The sequence below is a fragment of the Cherax quadricarinatus genome, chromosome 47 (assembly GCF_038502225.1).
Source record: "Cherax quadricarinatus isolate ZL_2023a chromosome 47, ASM3850222v1, whole genome shotgun sequence".
In the NCBI taxonomy this organism is placed as follows: domain Eukaryota; kingdom Metazoa; phylum Arthropoda; class Malacostraca; order Decapoda; family Parastacidae; genus Cherax; species Cherax quadricarinatus.
The window spans coordinates 24,936,485-24,956,368 of NC_091338.1; the positions used below are offsets into that span (position 1 = coordinate 24,936,485).

Here is a 19,884-nt window from a genome sequence, read left to right on the forward strand (position 1 = left end):
TCCAAAACCATATGCCTCCACTTACTCCTCTCTAACATGCTCACACATGCCTGCTGGATGTCCAAGTCCCTTGCACACAAAGCCTTCTTTATTCCCTCCGTCTATCTTATCTAGGAAAACCCCTACCCCGCCTTCCCTCTACAAAAGATTAATGCACCCTCCAAGTCATCCTATTTTGCTCCATCCTCTCCAAATGACCAAACCAACTCAACAACCCCACTTAAACCCTCTGGATAATACTTGTAGTAATTTTGCACACCCTCCTAATCTCAAAATTACGAATTCTCTGCATAATATTTACGTCACACACAATGCCCTCAAGCACGACATCGCCACTACCTCCAACCTTCTCCTCACCGCAACATTCACAACCCAAGCTTCACTCGTTTACTTTCATACATTTCCTTTTGCCTTCATGGATAATGCACCGCCCACCTTTTTTCCCTTTCATAAATTCTGTTGTTCACCTCGTTTTTCATATACCTATGAGAAGTGAGGAATCTCCAACTGATCACCACGAGAGTCAGTGTGGGACCCTTCCCAAAGATGGTGAGAATTAAAATCACTTTACAACAAGATGGGTGGCGGTAGAGATTAAGAAAGCAACATCCGAGATACAGAATGCACAGGAAGGGGAAAGATAGAGAGCAAACTGTATACTACCTATACAAATAAATACGGGCTGCAGTATAATGCACACAAGAAGCGCACTCTCATTATAAATTTCATCAGGAAAGGGATGAGAAGAATGCAACGGCACAAAGCCCGAAAAAGGAAGGATAACAGCTGACCGAACTTTAGGCTCTTGTAACCCGACACATACTAGGTAAAACTGGGAGAACAGCACCTGGAGCTCTCCCGATTATGCCCAAGACTACGAATATTCCATTATAAATAAGTCATTATTTACAAAGATAGATATACCAACAATGTGAAGCGATACAATTTACGGGCTAGTAGGGTCAGTGAAATCAATGTGTGGCGGCAACGTAAAGCGTGTAAGCAGGGAGAAATTGGAATTCTCTGTAGTAAAAGGTTGCTGCGAGGGTTGAGAAAAATAAGAAGGGGCATAAGGAGGCATATCAGTGTGCATCGAGGGTTTCGTCTCAGACCTGCTGTATTTAGCTGGTTGTCCGAAGCGGCAACAATTTCGACATTGTTGGGGCTTAGGGAACCCTTTGCGGACCTCTAGGCGATGTTTCGAAATCTAAACGAAGGACGGGAGTTCACAACAAAGATTAAGCGGGCGATCTTATTGGGACAGCGCCTCCTCCCACGAGCAGGCAGGACATACGTATCCACTTTGAGAATCGGAAATCCTGAAGGGCTAATTTCTCCAAAATATCATCACCAAAAGAAAGAAAATCACACTGTACAATGGTACACGATAAGACCACTGTACCACTGGAAGAATTGAGAGTAGCATGCTTGTGAACTGTGAAAGGAACGTTATCAATGGAAGTAAGATGGGAAAGATCATGAGCTTGGCCTGCATTGTGAACTGAAATGATGCGTGCACCGCTCTGAAAAGCGTGAAAGGATGTATTTTGACCATGTCGTAAAAGAGCTTTACCGATACTGTGATCTGAAAGATAATCATTTGGAGATTTTGGTTGCAAGGAAAAGAATTTGGTCCACTGTGTACTTGTAAACATAGTGCATAAAGGAAGTGGAAGTTGTGTAGGCCGTTTCTTAGTGGATTGAGCAGAAATCTATGGACCATTGTCAGCAAACGGTCTGGAACGTCTAGACGCAGGACCGTGGGCGGTCCGACCTGAGGCAAGTGGGCGATCCGAAAACCATCGCACTGTATTTGGGGAAGTTGGAAACATAGTTAAAGGCATGCAAGGGGCAGAGACACTAGAAGAAATGGGCGGAGCCTTAGCACCTGGAGCAGGTGACAAAGCGTCACCAGCAGAAGATACAGGGTTATGGGAAAAGTCTGGAGAATGATCCAATAACGATGCTTGGTCAGAACAGGATGTGGTAACAAAGGGGCCTGGGAGGAAGAGGATAGCAACCTCACATCCACTGAGCCACCTCGGTGGACAAAAGAGAGGGCAGTCAGATATCCATCACAAAGCATACCTCTCAGCTGCCACATCCCAGAACCGACAGGAGAGCCTCCGAAGATACACCCGTCTCCTGGAAATCCGGGAAGGGAGCAGGGCACCTGCAGATGATCCAAATTCCACGGCAAACTACACTACTCCCGAGGGAGTAGTGTAGTTTGCCGTCACACTTCCCCTACCTAAAAACCGTAATTCCAGAGGGAAGGACCCCAGAGGCTACAAACGGGAAGAGAAAAAGGGAAGGTTGGGAGGGAAGAAGGCAAAAGGATGGATGGTGAGAATGAGATAGGGAAGGGGGGATTGGGGGGTAATTCGGTTCGGTCTGAGGAAGGAGACCTAAAGGTCTAATTCCTCAGACCAAGAGCTCTTCACCGCGCCAAGATGGTTTGCGAAAATCTTTTCAATTCGTTCATTAATAATGAAAAACTTTCATTAAATAGGCGAGTAATTTTCTTCCGAGATATCGAGAAAAACGTGGCCATGCATATTACTTAGGAGAAATTAGTTTAACATCTTTATTATGCACCCCATACCCATCCTGTGGGCGGCAGACAAAAGACTTTTTTCTGAAAGAGAGAGGGAGAAATCACGATTGAGTCTTGGCATACGATAGGAGTGTTCTTCTATAGTAACCCTTGTGCCACGCGTTTTCTATAGTGTTACTACACCAGAAAGTGTAAAATTATAATCTTATGGTACACTGCCTTAATGCTGAGCCGCCGACCACTAATCAGATTATCAGTTTTTCTACATTTGAATGTCTGTATTATTTTATGTTTGTATGATGTTTATTGTATGTGCAATATCATTTTAGAAGACATGTGATAGACAAATAAAGACAATTGTCAATAACTGCGTAAATATAAAATATGTTGCATGATACTAAATTCACAAACACTGAGTAACTGCATGTTGCTACCAACAGTAACAAAACCTACAAGAGTTACAGAGACTAGTGTTTCCCTACTAGACCACATCTGGACCAACACCATATTCCCCTTAAGATCAGGCATAATCACAGATAATACCACAGACCATTACCCTACCTTCCTCATAACAAACCTTGGCAAATTACCCCTAGACACTACTAAAGTCACTTTCAGACTTCACAATGAGGCAGGTATCACTAACTTCACAGTAGCAGTGACAAACATTGACTGGCACACTGAGCTAGAAATATATACAGATATTGACGAATGTACTAATAATTTTCTAAAAAAGACCCAACACCTCTATAAGAAGCACTGCCCTAAAAAAAACTAAACAGATGACTGCAAAGAGACTGAACAGTCCCTGGCTAACACCCAGTATCCTCAAATTCATAAATACAAAGCACCTATACGAAAAACAGTACAGAATGGGCCACATAACCAGAAACCAAACAAAACGTTACTCGTCAATCCTAACCAGCCGAATAAGAAGAGCTAAAAAATTGTATTATGAGAACAGATTATCCAACTTACGAGGTGACATAAAAAGGACCTGGAAAAACCTATCAGAAATGCTAAAAACAAAAAAGATAACACGAAATAGAGAAATTGAATTAACAAAACCAAATGAACCCCAATTCCCACCTACTGAAACAGCAGACTCAATGATTTCTTCTCCACTATAGGAAAAAACCTTACCAATAAAATCCCAAGCTCAGATACCCCACCCAATGACTACCTCACTGGCAACTACTCAAACACACTGTTCCTAGCTCTTACTAACCCAACTAAAAAACAAGACAGGAGATTTAAATACCTTACCACCCATTATATACAAAAAAGTGTCACAGGTGCTATCACCAATCATTGCAACACTCTTTAACAAATCCATTGAATCCTCTACCTTTCCTACAGTTCTCAAAATAGCAAGGGTCACCCCGATCAATAAAGGAGGAGACCACACAGACTTGAATAACTACAGGCCAATAACCAACTTACACCCTCTCTCTAAAATCTTAAAAAAATTAATCCATAAGCATATCTATTCCTACCTCATCTCCCACAACATACCCAACCCCTGTCAGTTTGGGTTCAGGCCTAATAAAAATACTAATGATGCTATTATCCACATGCTAGAACATATTTATACAGCAATAGAGAAAAAAGAAGTCCCACTTGGGATCTTCATTGTCTTATGTAAAGCTTTCGATACAGTTGACCACGACTTGCTCCACATAAAATTGTCGCAATATGGTATAAGAGGGCACTCCCTCAACTACCTAAAGTCATACCTCAGTAACAGAAGCCAATATGTGTACACAAATGGGGCAAACTCTTCTGCATAGCCAATTACAGTTGGTGTCCCACAGGGAAGTGTCCTAGGCCCTGATGATAAATTAGACACATGTGCAACTCTTGGGTATCTTTATTGAGGAAACGTTTCGCCACACAGTGGCTTCATCAGTCCATACAAAGGAGAATCTTGAAGAATAGGAGGAGAATGAGGTAATCAGTCCCTCAACCTTGAGTCGATGTGGTCAGTCCATCAATCTTGAATAGAATACGGCATACGTGCTGAGAAGGAGCTTATAAACCGTTGGCAGGAGAGGTGCAGCAGTCATAGGTCGTGTAACAGTTGTTCAATGTTGAAGTAGGTCGTGCCCAAGAATTAGGCAAGCGAAGAATTCCCAAGTATTAAGATCCCAAGAAGTTGCAGTGTCTGACAGGTTTGTAGATGAATGGTTCAGAGAACCGACATGTTGATAAATTAGACACATGTGCAACTCTTGGGTATCTTTATTGAGGAAACGTTTCGCCACACAGTGGCTTCATCAGTCCATACAACGGCCTACTTCAACATTGAACAAATGTTACACGACCTATGACTGCTGCACCTCTCCTGCCAACGGTTTATAAGCTCCTTCTCAGCACGTATGCCGTATTCTATTCAAGATTGATGGACTGACCACATCGACTCAAGGTTGAGGGACTGATTACCTCATTCTCCTCCTATTCTTCAAGATTCTCCTTTGTATGGACTGATGAAGCCACTGTGTGGCGAAACGTTTCCTCAATAAAGATACCCAAGAGTTGCACATGTGTCTAATTTATCAACATGTCGGTTCTCTGAACCATTCATCTACAGTCCTAGGCCCTCTTCTCTTTCTCATATACATAAATGACCTACAAATGCATCGCAACTACTCAAACCCACACTATTTGCAGATGACACTACATACGTCTACTCTCATCCGAGCCCATTCATGCTAGCCAATACTGTAAATACCGAATTACAGAAAATATCAACCTGGATGAGGACCAACAAACTTACTCTAAACATTGACAAAACCTACTACATTCAGTTTGGTAACGGAGCTGCAGATGTGTCTCTTCACATAATGATAAATGGATCACCTATCACAAAACTCAGAGGGAAAATTCCTAGGAATCCACCTTGATAATGGACTCAAATTTCAAACACATATACAAAAAATTTCCAAAAAAATTTCCAAGACCGTAGGCATACTATCGAAGATACGGTACTATGTTCCACAGTCAGCCCTCCTGGCCCTATATCACTCACTTATTTACCCCTATCTCACCTATGGAGTTTGTGCATGGGGCTCAACAACAATAAACCATCTCAGACCACTAATCACCAAACAAAAGGCTGCAGTCAGAATGATAAATTCCCACTACAGACAGCACACTCCACCAATATTCAAAACTCTAAACCTACTCACAATACAAAACATCCATACTTATTACTGCACCTACTACATACACAGAACACTTAACTCTGACATTAACCCTCCCCTCAAACATCTCCTTACCAACCTCAACAGAACACATGACCATAACACAAGACACAGATCACTCTTTGATGTTCCTCGTGTCCATCTCACGCTATGCAAAAACTCAATGCACATAAAAGGCCCTAAAATCTGGAATTTATTACCTGTGAATATAAAAGAAACACTGTTTATAAATTCAAGTCTCTTCTCAAAAATCATTTACTCACCCACAACTAAATAAATACTGAATAATTGTATCTCATATATGTCTCATTATTGTATCTCATAAATGTCAACCTGTGACCCAATCAAACTTTGTTACTATTTAACTCCATTACCTAACGAATACTCCATTCTAGTGATTACACAGCAACACAGTAAATGACCATATGACCTGCCTTTGTAATACTCATTTGTACTAAATTGTTATCTGTTTTACAATATTTTTTGTACAACTGAATATATCATTGTTTAGTTAATCTTAAGTTAATTTTAAGCCTGCCCATAATGCTCTGCATACAAGGGACTTTGGCATGCTGCACTTTAAAAATTGTATTCCTTGTACTTCTCTGTATCATGTTCAAATTAAATAAATAAATAAATACTGTTTGTACAGCAATGCAAGCAACCATACGACCTGTTTTTGTAATACTCATTTGTGCTTAATTGTTATCTGTTTACAATAATGTTTTACCAATGAATACTTCATTGCTTAGTTAATCTTAAGTTAATTTTAAGCCTGCCCGTAATGCTATGCATTCAAGTGGCTTTGGCATGCTGCATTTAACTGTATTCTTTTGTACTTCTCTGTATCATGTTCAAATTAATAAATAAATAAATAAATATGGCCGAGAGCGACATGCTGCTTATCATCATCGTCACTCCCGGCGTCTCACGGGTTTACCACAGCTCTTCCCACTTCGTAACGATGCTAAATAATGATTTTAATGTATTAGAGGGAAAAGTATAAAAAAAATAATTAAAAAAAAAATCAGAAAACAACGCCACAGACCGGGCCGCGGGGGCGTTGACCCCCGAAACTCTCTCCAGGTAAACTCCAGGTAATGTTTGGAGACATAGTAACTGTAGCGTCATCACAAGAAATGTTGTAGTGACTATAATTCGTTGTAGACACATCGTACAAAGATGAGATTTACACCAAAATGTTGCCAGTGTTTTGAAGTATTTTTCTATAAAGTTAATGATTTTTTTTATACCGGCCTGCGCCGCGCCAGGCCCCGTCGCCTGGCTGGCAAAGCTCGCGTTTCACACGTGGAGTGCCCTGGTTCGATTCCCGGCGGGGTGGAAACATTTCGACGTGTTTCCTTAGACCAGTTGTCCTGTTCACCTAGCAGCAAATAGGAACCTGGGTGTAAGTTGACTGGTGTGGGTCGCATCCTGGGGGGGAAAAAACGAGGACCATATTAGAAAAAAAAGACAGTCCTCGATGACGCACCGACTTTCTTGGGTTATCCTGGGTAGTTAATCCTCCGGGGTTAAAAATCCGAGCGAAACCTTATTTTATCTGAGAGAGAGAGAGAGAGAGAGAGAGAGAGCGAGAGAGAGAGAGAGAGAGAGAGAGAGAGAGAGAGAGAGAGAGAGAGAGAGAGAGAGAGAGAGAGAGTTCTGAGGAGCTGGATGAGATTCTTGCATTGTAATCAGTGACTAGTGTACTACAATAGGTATTAGACATGTATCTCTCACAATTCATGTACTGTACATGCCATCTTTATATCAACAATGCATCTCTTAAATCTTTTATACCAAATCATGTAATAAAATATACCTATTGGTAAACATACACAAATAACCCGCACATAGAGAAGAGGAGCTTACGACGACGTTTCGGTCAGACTTGGATCATTTACAAAGTCACACCTATTGGTAAAAAAAGAATGAAAAGATGGGGTGGTAGAGGAAGTGGAATGTTCAAACGGCTTCAGGAAGAAATCAAAATATTCTTTCTCGAAGCCTTTTTATCCACTTCTCCGAGGCTATGGTCCCACAATTTACACCAGAAGTGAACTCCATTATAGATTTAGCATTTGCCACCGAAGTGGCTAGTTTATTGTGCACCCCATATCCATCCTGTGGACGGTAGCGCAAGAGCATGTGGATACACAAAAGGCCTAAGAACTAGGCCCCAAAAGGGTTTACAGATGTACATTTGGATTTATATTTACAGTTCACTTAACTGTTACAAGCAAATTTAGGAAATTTGCTTATTATGTCTGGTATCTTATTTTCATTAATAAAATATCTTGACATGTCATATAGGTTATTATCTTTATATTCCTCAATAAGTGGACAATTAAGCACATAGTGCTCAAGACAGTGACCATATGCCTGACCACATAATTTGCATTTGGTTTGATAACCGTTTAGTGTCTCCCAAACTGCCAGAGTACTTGTAACCAAGCCTAAGCCTGGCCACTACATCAGTCTGTTCACATTACATATCTATGTTCATGTTATCATAACGGGTTATAGATTTACTCAGGCTTCTAACTGTATTCATACAACAATTATTTTCATTATTTACTTCTCTCCTAATATTATTCCTAATGCTAGACACAGATATACCAAAGTTATATACTACATTCTCCTTCTGGGTACTCTTCTTGGCTAACATATCAACTTTATCATGAAGGAGTAATCCAATGTGTGATGGGATCCATAGCAATTGTACATTAATTAATTTTTCCAGAATTTTTGAGTATCTATACCTGACTTCTCCAATGAGCCTGTTGTTGGAGTCATTATACGAGTCAAGAGCCTTCATTGATGACAAAGAATCAGTAATGATGACAGAGTCAAGCTCAGTGTCATAAGTTAGCTTTAGCGCCATTAGGATTGTAAACAGTTGAGTTTGCAGTGTAGACGCCCAGTTGTTAATTCTTATGTCTAGTTCAGCAAGTTTATTTTCGTTCTTAACTAGGGAGGTGGCAACAAGAGCAGATGCAGCCCTGCCAGAAGACTCCTGTTTAGATCCATCGGTGTATATAACTAGTGATAACTTACTACTACCAGCTAGGCGAGAAATTTCTTCTTGAGCAGTTGCTTTAACAAGTGATTTAAGGAAGGGATTACTAGCAATGGAGGGGTGAAATGCTCTTTTTGTCTACAGTAATACAGTTATAAAACTGCAGTTTATAAAACTTAATGTAATTGCACGTTTTCCGAATCCATTTAGATCTGTGTGCATTTCTAGACATTTAATAAGATTCTTAGTGACAGTATCTGGATCATTTCTCGACATTCTAATACCGAGTACAGTGTTAATTTCAACAGTCCTATCACTGATACTAGAAATACCAAGCTCCTTCCTCATATTAAGAACTTTTGTAGATTTGGGACAGCCAAGGATAATTCTGAGAGCTTCATTTTGCATTAACTCCAAGGGTCGGAGAGAACTTTCTCTAGCTAATATCAACATGGGAGCAGCATAATCAATTAAGGGCTTAACACGATTCTCACATTAGCACCATAGTTGTGGTTGTAGCCAGCAACAGCTTTGAGAGCATTTATCCTAAAGTTGCATTTCTTATTTAGTTGTGGTATGGTGGATTTCTTAAAGGGAACATCTACACCAAGGTATTTGTAAGATATAACGTAGCTAATGTTTTCACCCTGCAAATAGATGGGTGGGGGATGTCGTTTGCTTGTGGGAAAGTTTTTTTTCCAGTAATTTGGGGATATGCCGATGATACGACATCACTGATGAAAGATCATACTAATCTTTTGGCGCTGAACGGGTAGTTGGGACTTTGAGAAGGCGTCGGGTATGATCGTGAACGTCGATATATGTAAAATCTTAGGTTTTGGCTGGTTGGTTCACCGTAGGCATTGGGGAAGCTCGATCATAAGTGCGGAGGAATCTTTAAAGATTTACGAGACTGTGTATACAGGTGACAGAGAGGTGGCTAGGGTAGTCAATTCTGAGAGAATAGCATTTTTAATCGCTTACAAGGAATCCGGCCTTATCACTTAACACTCTTACAGATGGCCATTACTGTGAATGCTCTTCTGTATAGTAGGGCTTATGTTGCCAAGGTCTACCCGTTAACTAGTGTCGTGATACAAAGGATTCAAGGCAGAATTTTTCGGTTCTTGTGATCCTCAGTGTGAATGGTTGAGGAGGGAAGTCATCATTTTGCCAGTGAGAAGGAGAGTTTGGGGTTATTCGATCTATGTAAATGTGTGTAGTGTGTTTAGGTAAATAGGGTAGTGTTGCATGTAGGGCCTTTTAAAGAGGGATGTCTTGATCGAGTATATAGTGTTAAATCATATTTTTATAGGAACAGCTCTTAAATACTTTGCGGTTGTTGAAGGTGATGTCTGTGAGGAAGCCGAGACAGCTAAGGATCAAGGTGTTGTATGACTTTTTGATAGGGGATATAAGGGCTCCTATAGCCTCATTATATCCTTTATATGATTGGGGGAACATCTGGGGAAGGTTAGTCAAATTACACATTCCTCCGAAGGGACGAAAAGTTATAAGTTTTGTTTTCGAAGGTAGAGGTGGATCTTGTCAAGTCTGTGGGTAAGCTGACACTACATACCATTTAGTATACTTCTGTGGGCGTTATGAAGAGTTGCGGACATAGCTTGCTCGAGTGTTAATTCTGGTAACAGGTAGTAGGGATGTGTCAGTGTTAAGTGTGTTGAGCTGGGACATGAAAGGGTTAACTGATATCGTGGTGAGAGCTGCAGCGTATGGTGTTCTTGACTATATTCACACAATGTGGGTATTTCGTGAGAAGGTTGGAAATTTGGTTGTCAGGCGAAGTATAGCGGCGAAGTATAGCGGCGAAGTTTGATTGGACAATGTGCAGGAATAAATCGCAGTATGGCAGGACGCTGGGTAAAAGTTTCCAGGGGAATATTTGGGTATTAGTGTAAGGGAATTGTTGGCATTATGACCGAGGTAGAGCCTGAGCCTGGTGGGGTACACGGCTCCAACCAGGATATGGGTGAGGGTGTTGTGTCTCGGTAGGGGTTCCGTACCTGAATGCATGAAGGAGGGGATGAGCGTAGGATGCGTGTGAGGTGTATCATAATATGTTGTGTTCTTGTAAGGGCATTATTCCTTCATGTGTTGCCTATGTAGGTGTGTGGATTTGTACATGTATGAGAATACTATTGTACTCACGTACGAGTGGTATTGTTGATCAGTAACAACACTGCGACTAGCCAAGGACTCTAATCCTTGTTGTTTTGGCCCGCCTCATGGTGAGCGTAAACCACGTGACGCTCTAACCTACAGGACCACCAAATTCTACAAGAATCAAGCACCCAGCAGAGCTGGGCTCTTCTGGATGCGTGATTCTTGTAGGATTTGGTGGCCCTGTGGGTTAGAGCGTCATGTGGTTTTCGTTCACCATGAGGCGGACCAAAACAACATGGGTTCGAATCCTTGAATAGCCGCAGTGTTATGTATGAGTATGTGTGTATATATATATATGGGTTTACTTATGTTATCAATCTGTCGTTTCTCTGAACCATTTACGAACATACAGAATGTATATGTTAAAATATACATGTGTACGATAATGTTCTAATGCAGTCAATGTAAATTGTTGTTCACTATGGATAATTTATATTAGGTAGCGTGTCAGTACCTATAATCTTTATAAAATCGGTATACAACTGTTTAAATATTAGCACATTTGTATCTTAAGAATCCTTGTGAATGTATATCAGTGTGTATTTAGTGGTAGTGTGTATGTTGTGTTGGGCGAGGTACACGCATGTATCAGCGCCTTTGGTATGGTGTACTTTTTTTAATGCAGTCTTATTAACCTGTCCATAAGCTGTAATGTTGTAATATGACCCTCTCTTTTGCTTCAAAGATATTATTGATAGAGTTCGTCAGTTGCAGATGTACATTAATATTTCTAGTAGAAGTGTGTAAGTATGGTATAGCTTAACTATTGTCAAGTACCGGTGTGTTTATGTACGTCTTGTGTGTACAGTGTTAATATACTGCCAGTGCTGATAATTGTTCGTAAATTACATTACGAACGTATTAAGGATTAGTTTCTTCAATTATGGTGTTTTTTTTTATGCTGTGTTTAGTCATTTGAAAGAGGACATACTTTCACTGTGTGTGTGTGGGGGGGGGTTAGGTAGCAGCGTAAGCTGTATTATTTTAATCACAATAATGAAAATCTGTTATTGTGTAGCACTGTGTATTTAGAGGCAGGGTATAGACTGTTTGGTTAGTATAAACGCCATTATGTCTATACTCAGTGGACTTGGGTTGTACCAGTACTGATTCTTTGTTCATAACCTTATCATTGTATTATTTTGCTATTCATTGCTACATATATATGTATTTTGTGCATACTTTAAAGCAAAATATAAAAAGTTTATTATGACTGGCAGTATAGTTGTGTGCTAGCAAGATTTCCCAAACATTATTTTGCTTACCTTCCCTGTCAGCGTCATTCGTTGGTCTGATCTAAGCATGTTCAGATTGATTCCTGTCTATTTCAGCTTAATTTATCTTCTTTTCTACCTTCATTCTTCACTGGTTTAGATACGAGAGAATCGACCGTCACTCCTCTCTCAGAAGTCCACTTTGAGTTAAGATTGCAGCATTCTTTCTAAACCTAATTTCCTGCTAGGTTACTCCACATTTGATCTGTTAATTCCAGATGTCACTTTGATCCCCCCTACTTTCGAGTGGTGTCCAGTTACTATGACATGGAGTGGGATACCCCGGCACGTGATACACGCCCCAGTACAAAATACACATCATAGCCTCTAATAAACCATACTACAGGCGGGGTTAGAACCCGTGATCAGAGTCATAAAACTCCAGTGTATAAATATACCTAGTTGGATGAATCTTATTGTAGCCAACTGACCCAGCAGCTAACGCGTCGGTCTTGAGTTTTATGACTCTCTGATCGTGGGTTCTAACCCCGCCCGTGGTATGGTTTGTTTGCAATCGTGTCATTACGATTTCGTGAGTCATAGCCTCTAATACACATTACCTGGACTTTTTTTTTTGTCTAGAATCGCTTTCGGAAGTCAACATCCAAGAGGTCCGATGCCAGACATAATACACATTTTAGCAAATAATATACATAGAGTCCATAATAAGTATCTTCCCTTCAAGGAGGCATACGAATGCCGGAGAAAATCTCTGGAACAAGTAATTGTAGATACCATTTCACTGGATGGCTCTGTATTCCATCTACTGGTTTAAAGCTTCACAACAGCAATCATAATAATAATAAAAATGCCTGCCTTTTGTATATCTAATCATAATTCATAACATGTTACAATAGTCTCGGACACGATCCCATGTTGTAACCCACAGCTTGTACTAAGACTGCAACGAAATTTACTGACTCCTGTGTAACACAGCATGACTTGACTTCTTACAACACTCAGAACAAAAGGCTCACCGAGACATTGACAACACTCAGAACAAGAGGCTCACCCAGACATTGCCAACACTCAGAACAAGAGGCTCACCGAGACATTGACAACACTCAGAACAAGAGGCTCACCCAGACATTGCCAACACTCAGAACAAGAGGCTCACCCAGACATTGCCAACACTCAGAACAAGAGGCTCACCCAGACATTGCCAACACTCAGAACAAGAGGCTCACCCAGACATTGCCAACACTCAGAACAAGAGGCTCACCCAGACATTGCCAACACTCAGAACAAGAGGCTCACCCAGACATTGCCAACACTCAGAACAAGAGGCTCACCCAGACATTGCCAACACTCAGAACAAGAGGCTCACCCAGACATTGCCAACACTCAGAACAAGAGGCTCACCCAGACATTGCCAACACTCAGAACAAGAGGCTCACCCAGACATTGCCAACACTCAGAACAAGAGGCTCACCCAGACATTGCCAACACTCAGAACAAGAGGCTCACCCAGACATTGCCAACACTCAGAACAAGAGGCTCACCCAGACATTGCCAACACTCAGAACAAGAGGCTCACCCAGACATTGCCAACATTCAGAACAAGAGGCTCACCCAGACATTGCCAACACTCAGAACAAGAGGCTCACCCAGACATTGCCAACACTCAGAACAAGAGGCTCACCCAGACATTGCCAACACTCAGAACAAGAGGCTCACCCAGACATTGACAACACTCAGAACAAGAGGCTCACCCAGACACTGACAACACTCAGAACAAGAGGCTCACCCAGACACTGACAACACTCAGAACAAGAGGCTCACCCAGACATTGACAACACTCAGAACTGACAACACTCAGAACAAGAGGCTCACCGAGACATTGGCGACACTCAGAACAAGAGGCTCACCGAGACATTGACAACACTCAGAACAAGAGGCTCACCCAGACATTGGCAACACTCAGAACAAGAGGCTCACCGAGACATTGCCAACACTGAGAACAAGAGGCTCACCCAGACATTGGCAACACTCAGAACAAGAGGCTCACCGAGACATTGACAACACTCTGAACAAGAGGCTCACCCAGACATTGCCAACACTCAGAACAAGAGGCTCACCCAGACATTGCCAACACTCAGAACAAGAGGCTCACCCAGACATTGCCAACACTCAGAACAAGAGGCTCACCCAGACATTGCCAACACTCAGAACAAGAGGCTCACCCAGACATTGCCAACACTCAGAACAAGAGGCTCACCCAGACATTGCCAACACTCAGAACAAGAGGCTCACCCAGACATTGCCAACACTCAGAACAAGAGGCTCACCCAGACATTGACAACACTCAGAACAAGAGGCTCACCCAGACATTGACAACACTCAGAACTGACAACACTCAGAACTGACAACACTCAGAACTGACAACACTCAGAACTGACAACACTCAGAACTGACAACACTCAGAACAAGAGGCTCACCGAGACATTGGCAACACTCAGAACAAGAGGCTCACCGAGACATTGACAACACTCAGAACAAGAGGCTCACCCAGACATTGGTAACACTCAGAACAAGAGGCTCACCGAGACATTGCCAACACTGAGAACAAGAGGCTCACCGAGACATTGACAACACTCAGAACAAGAGGCTCACCGAGACATTGACAACACTCAGAACAAGAGGCTCATCCAGACATTGCCAACACTGAGAGCAAGAGGCTCACCCAGACATTGACAACACTGAGAACAAGAGGCTCACCGAGACATTGACAACACTCAGAACAAGAGGCTCACCGAGACATTGACAACACTCAGGACAAGAGGCTCATCCAGACAACAACACTCTGAACAAGAAGTTCACCGAGACATTGATAACTTTCATAGCAAGATTTTCAGTGTGAACTTTATGACACTCAGATAATGGCTCACACCACTAAACTCAAAATACACAGAAAATGAGGCTGACGGAGAAGCTTACAACACCCTGAGGATGAGTTACATTAAGAACTTGCCGGCATAGTTGGGAGCGATGTCCATAGGAGAAAGCTGGTAGGAGACCGTAGTGGCAGGAATTCCCAACCCGCAGAGGCACATCATACACACCACCAACAAAGCTCTACACTTCGCCATCACCACTCCTACCAGGCTGATAGCTACTGTCACCATGGCTGAAGTGGGAAGTGAAACAGGGAACTTATAGTGAGAGAGTAGGTAGAGATTGCAAGCTTTCCATAAAGAATAGTGTGACTGTCAACCTTTGTCTGACCAGTCAAAACTCAGATTGTGTCAGAAAATGGTTGATTTAATTTAATGTCTAAGGTATATTTTGAAGAATGTATAGCACTGAATGAACTATATTTGTTTAATGTCTTCGTGAATAAAAAATGAAGTGCCTTACAGTATATATGAATGAAGTGGTTAATTTTTTTAAATAAAATTATAACAAGTCAATATATAAGCGAAAAATACGTCCTCAGAGTTTTCACGTCTAAGTTAGTTATGTTTTGTTTCACTCACAGTATTGTCAATCCTTTTCTTCCCAGCTCCCTTGATTATCTATCATTCCCAAGCACTGATATCTAACACTTTTGTGTTAACACCGTCAGTCTACCGTCATCCCTCCCTAAATCAGTCATATCGAAAGTGTCCTGACATCACAGTTCAGACGATCCTCTGACCTCTTAACTGCAACATCCTCGCAGCTTTGTTAGAGTGCAGGCAGTGTATTTCCCATTTTCAGGACTCAGTTTCGGATAGCCAGTTTTCCCGAATATATAAATGTTACCTCTCTCACACTCCAACAACACGTTAAGTCATAGAAACACTTGTCTTCACTCCGATCTAACACGTTCATACAACTTTTACCGCCTCCCTCTACCCCATCCTGTTATGAACCTTCCTCTCCTTCCTTCCACCTTAGAATTATGTACCTTGACTCACGAAATCGTAATGACACGATTGCAAACAAACCATACCACGGGTGGGGTTTGATCCCGCGGTCAGAGAGTCAAAACTCCAGACCGTCGCGTTAGCCACTGGACAAATCTTATTGTGGCTAGCTGGTCCAGTGGCTAACGCGACAGTCTGGAGTTTTGACTCTCTGACCGCGGGATCAAACCCCACCCGTGGTATGGTTTATTATGTATCTTCTTTGTCATCCTCTTATGCTTCGTCCTCTCTAAGTGAACATATCACCTCAGCAGCTCCTCCTCAGCTCTCTTATTTATACATTTTAGTAACTCCATATCGTCCTCTAATATTTACACTTAATTTTCTGCATAATAGTCACACCTTATGTCACTTAGCCTATTAATGATATATTTCATTACTTTGTTTCAATGCTTCTCTTCAAAGACATTACAAAAAGATGTTTGTCTGAGGGGTAGCCGCCATAATGACGCTATCTGGTAGTCAGAAATAGGTGCAGAAGGCCAGGCAAGGTCAGGCAGTGTGAGTTCTGAAACAAAAGATCCAGCGGCTTCTTCTTGTGGCTGACATAGGCAGTGTAGGAGAGAGTGACTGGCCAAGAGATGAACGTAGGCCCAGGTCGGCTTCTTATTAGGCTAGGAATAACAATTGGATAAGTAAAGTCTGTCAGTCGAGCTGGTGGCTCGGGTTGACTATGGAATCTCCAATGTAGATTCTCTAGGTCATTTTGAGAGTGAATAGTGTTTCATTCAGTGGATGGTTCGACTGTATTCTTTAGTGAAATGTACCCCTCTGATGGCAGGTCGTTCATACTCGGTGGGAGAACTACATTGTTGATTGTCGTAACCATACTGGGTGGGTTTCGACTTCCTCAGGATAGACATTGCTAAACTGAACACTGACCTCTTCATTTGTCGCGTACGAGGGCCACTAAATTCCCAGTTTCATGTTGCCTGGAAGTTGAGCAGGTCGGTGGAGCTGTGATCAAGAGTCAGTGACATTCTTCTTTGATGAGAGGATAGAGGTCAGATGGGAGGGTCAGTGCTGTCTCCACTGAATCAATCGGTTGGTCTAGAATCACCCTTTCCTGTCTGGTCGGGCGAGGTATTCGGCTAGGGCCAAGCGAACATCAGTGACTGGGCCCCACTTTCGCCCTGTGTCTGGCATTTAGCTCATTCTTGGAACTCGCGTATACATCTTCATTAATGATAGGGTCGTTTTAGTGAAGTGTTCAGTCTTCCCTTGTTGGCCTCAGCTGAGTGGGAATATGGTAATTCCTATCACTGCGCGCCTCCAGTCTCTCCTCAAAACCTGGTATCGATTTCGGATTCTCTTTTGTTGCCTGATCCTTGTACCAGAGTCCACCCCGACCACACATCTAACTTTCGCCTTACTTTGCCCATATTCCCGGCTTCCATGAGCCAGCGTTGATATTAGTGTCGTTCACACATTACAAAACAGAATGGCTCAAGGCCATCGTCCAAGCGATCTCGACACAAAATACACACTCCTGATACTAGAACTGTCCCACCTTGTTCTTGTCCTAAGAAACACTACTTGGAAACCTCTTCCTTCAAAGACATATTTCAAAGACAGTCGTGGACGGAATTCTTCTCTGTCCAACAACTATGATTTGCCTGACTGACCACTGCATTAGCAAAACTCTCTATGTCCTCGAGAGTGGGATACGTATTGTCACTGGAAAGAATGTGGAACAGACTGACAATCTTTCCCTTCCCCACTATCAACAACACCCGTAATAATAATAAACACACACCTCGGTTTGAGCTGATTTATCATTATCCCTCACACTATACTAAGGGAAGAATTTACGCAATATGTCCTGGATTTTCAAAAGCAACTGCAGAATCTCCCTAATACTAATGTGGAAACTTCTGCCCTGGTAAGATATTACTGAAGCAGCGTTGCAAATCTGACCTTCGATTGACATGACCTTCCATCCTCGTTTTATGTAGCGAAAAGGCGTTTTCAGGTACGGAACTGCGCCCATCACCTCAACAATGCAAACAATGCTGGGGGTTTGGCCACCCGGCCAAGTATTGCAGATCATCTGCAGAATTCCTGGACCGTGGTTCGACTGATCATACTCCATCTCGCAGCCAACCTCTCACTTGCCTTAATTGTCGAGATCCATATTCCCACCAGTGCCCTATTTTCTTACAAAAGTGAAATCTTGTTACGAAGAAGGGCCTCTTATACAATACGGCGGCGACTCTATTCTCTCTCCACGGAAGACTTACGTTTCTCCTACTTCAGAGCCACTCGTAGTCTCTAGGACTCTTTTGTGTTGTCTCCAGTCAACCGTAAGACAAACCCTTATGAAGACCTCATCTCTTACCTTCCCAACGACAGCCTTTCCCAGCTTGGACTTCAGCTCCTCCTCCAAAAACCTCAAAGGCTCAAAGCTCCTTACCAATCTCTTGTGTGCCTTGCTCCTTGACGTCACCTGCATCGGTGACATTCCGCCACTACCGACCCTGTACCCCACCCAGATTCCTTCAACCCGAAATACAGCTGCCCTCTCAGGCTCTTCCCATTTTGGAAGCTCCCAACGTCTCTTCCCCTTTATGCTCAACCTACATTTTTCCACCTCCTGCGTCACGCTATTTGCCACTACCTTGACTACATAAACCATCGAGGCCATGCAAACTTTCACTGAAGATACAAAATCTTCGGCAACCCGCTATACCCACTACTGTACTACATCTTCCATCTTCAGTTACCCGCATATCCCTTATCACTACTTTACTGGTGCCACCAATCATGGCGACCACATGTTTTCTGTTGCAGCTGTATTACTTGTCACTAATCGACTCTCTATCTCTGATTATGTTTTATTAACGTCAGTGGATCCTTTTCCCTACGAGACATATAACGAGAGTACGTTTCTTGTGAGCAATGGTAGTCCTTATTCTCAACTTTCATTTTGCTTGTCTATTTAGACAAGCAGTACATGGTTCGCTATTTGTATCTTTCCCCTTCGCTCCCAGGGAAAGTCTTCACCTACACCGCTTCTCTTATTTGGTGATTTTAATGTTCATTTACTCTGATGAAGGTCTCACTGAGACTTATTAGGATCAATTAAAGGCTTTCCTCCATATCTTCTCTGTTTTATTCCCAGATACTCCTCCACATTTGGATTCACGCACTCTATAAACTTTTCTTTATTTAGCTGGACTTTGGTTAGTAGTAAATGATATTCGTGACAGCCATCATTTCCATCTTCTCATTATTTCTTATTCTTATACCCGTCCTCCTTGTTGCTCCAATTGGCAGTTTCAGAGGAGACTGGCCACCTTATGCATATATCTCTTTTTCTGATGTCCCTCCTGAGTCTTCCATTGCAGACGAGTTACTGCAACTCTTTACCTTTTCTATTCTCTCTGCAGCGTCGATTGCAGTTTCCCCAAACCTCAGGCAATCATTATCAAAAGTGTTAACTCTGGTGACATCTCAACTGTGCTCGCGTTTTGCATTTGAAACACATTGCTTTGGACCGCTACTGATACCGCAGCTTTGGACGAGTTCATAGCGTTTTACAGGCTGGAGCACATGACCGTCGGGCTGTACGGGTGGCGAGATATGCTTATTGAAAAACATGCGTGTTTACTGCCATTAATACTGTTGCTCCATATGCAGTCAAGAAAAAAAAATACAGATGTTGGTTGGCAAGTGCTCTCTTGATCTGCCCCCGTTCTTACAGCTGGTGTCAACTGAGTTGCAAATTCTGTTTAAGTTG

General features: G+C 42.2%; 1 protein-coding gene across 3 annotated transcripts in view; it reads right to left on the bottom strand.

Moving 5' to 3' along the window:
- The window catches only part of LOC128696521 (uncharacterized transporter slc-17.2), a 164,692-nt gene that overhangs the window by 25,652 nt on the left and 119,156 nt on the right, over window positions 1-19,884 (bottom strand). For 2 of the 3 annotated variants that reach the window (XM_053787801.2, XM_070094762.1), the window contains one exon: window positions 15,209-15,364. The exons of the other annotated variant lie outside the window; for it this stretch is intronic. In XM_053787801.2, the coding sequence (XP_053643776.2) occupies window positions 15,209-15,364 (156 nt within the window). The remainder of the gene's footprint in view (window positions 1-15,208; window positions 15,365-19,884) is intronic. 3 annotated transcript variants of the gene reach the window in all.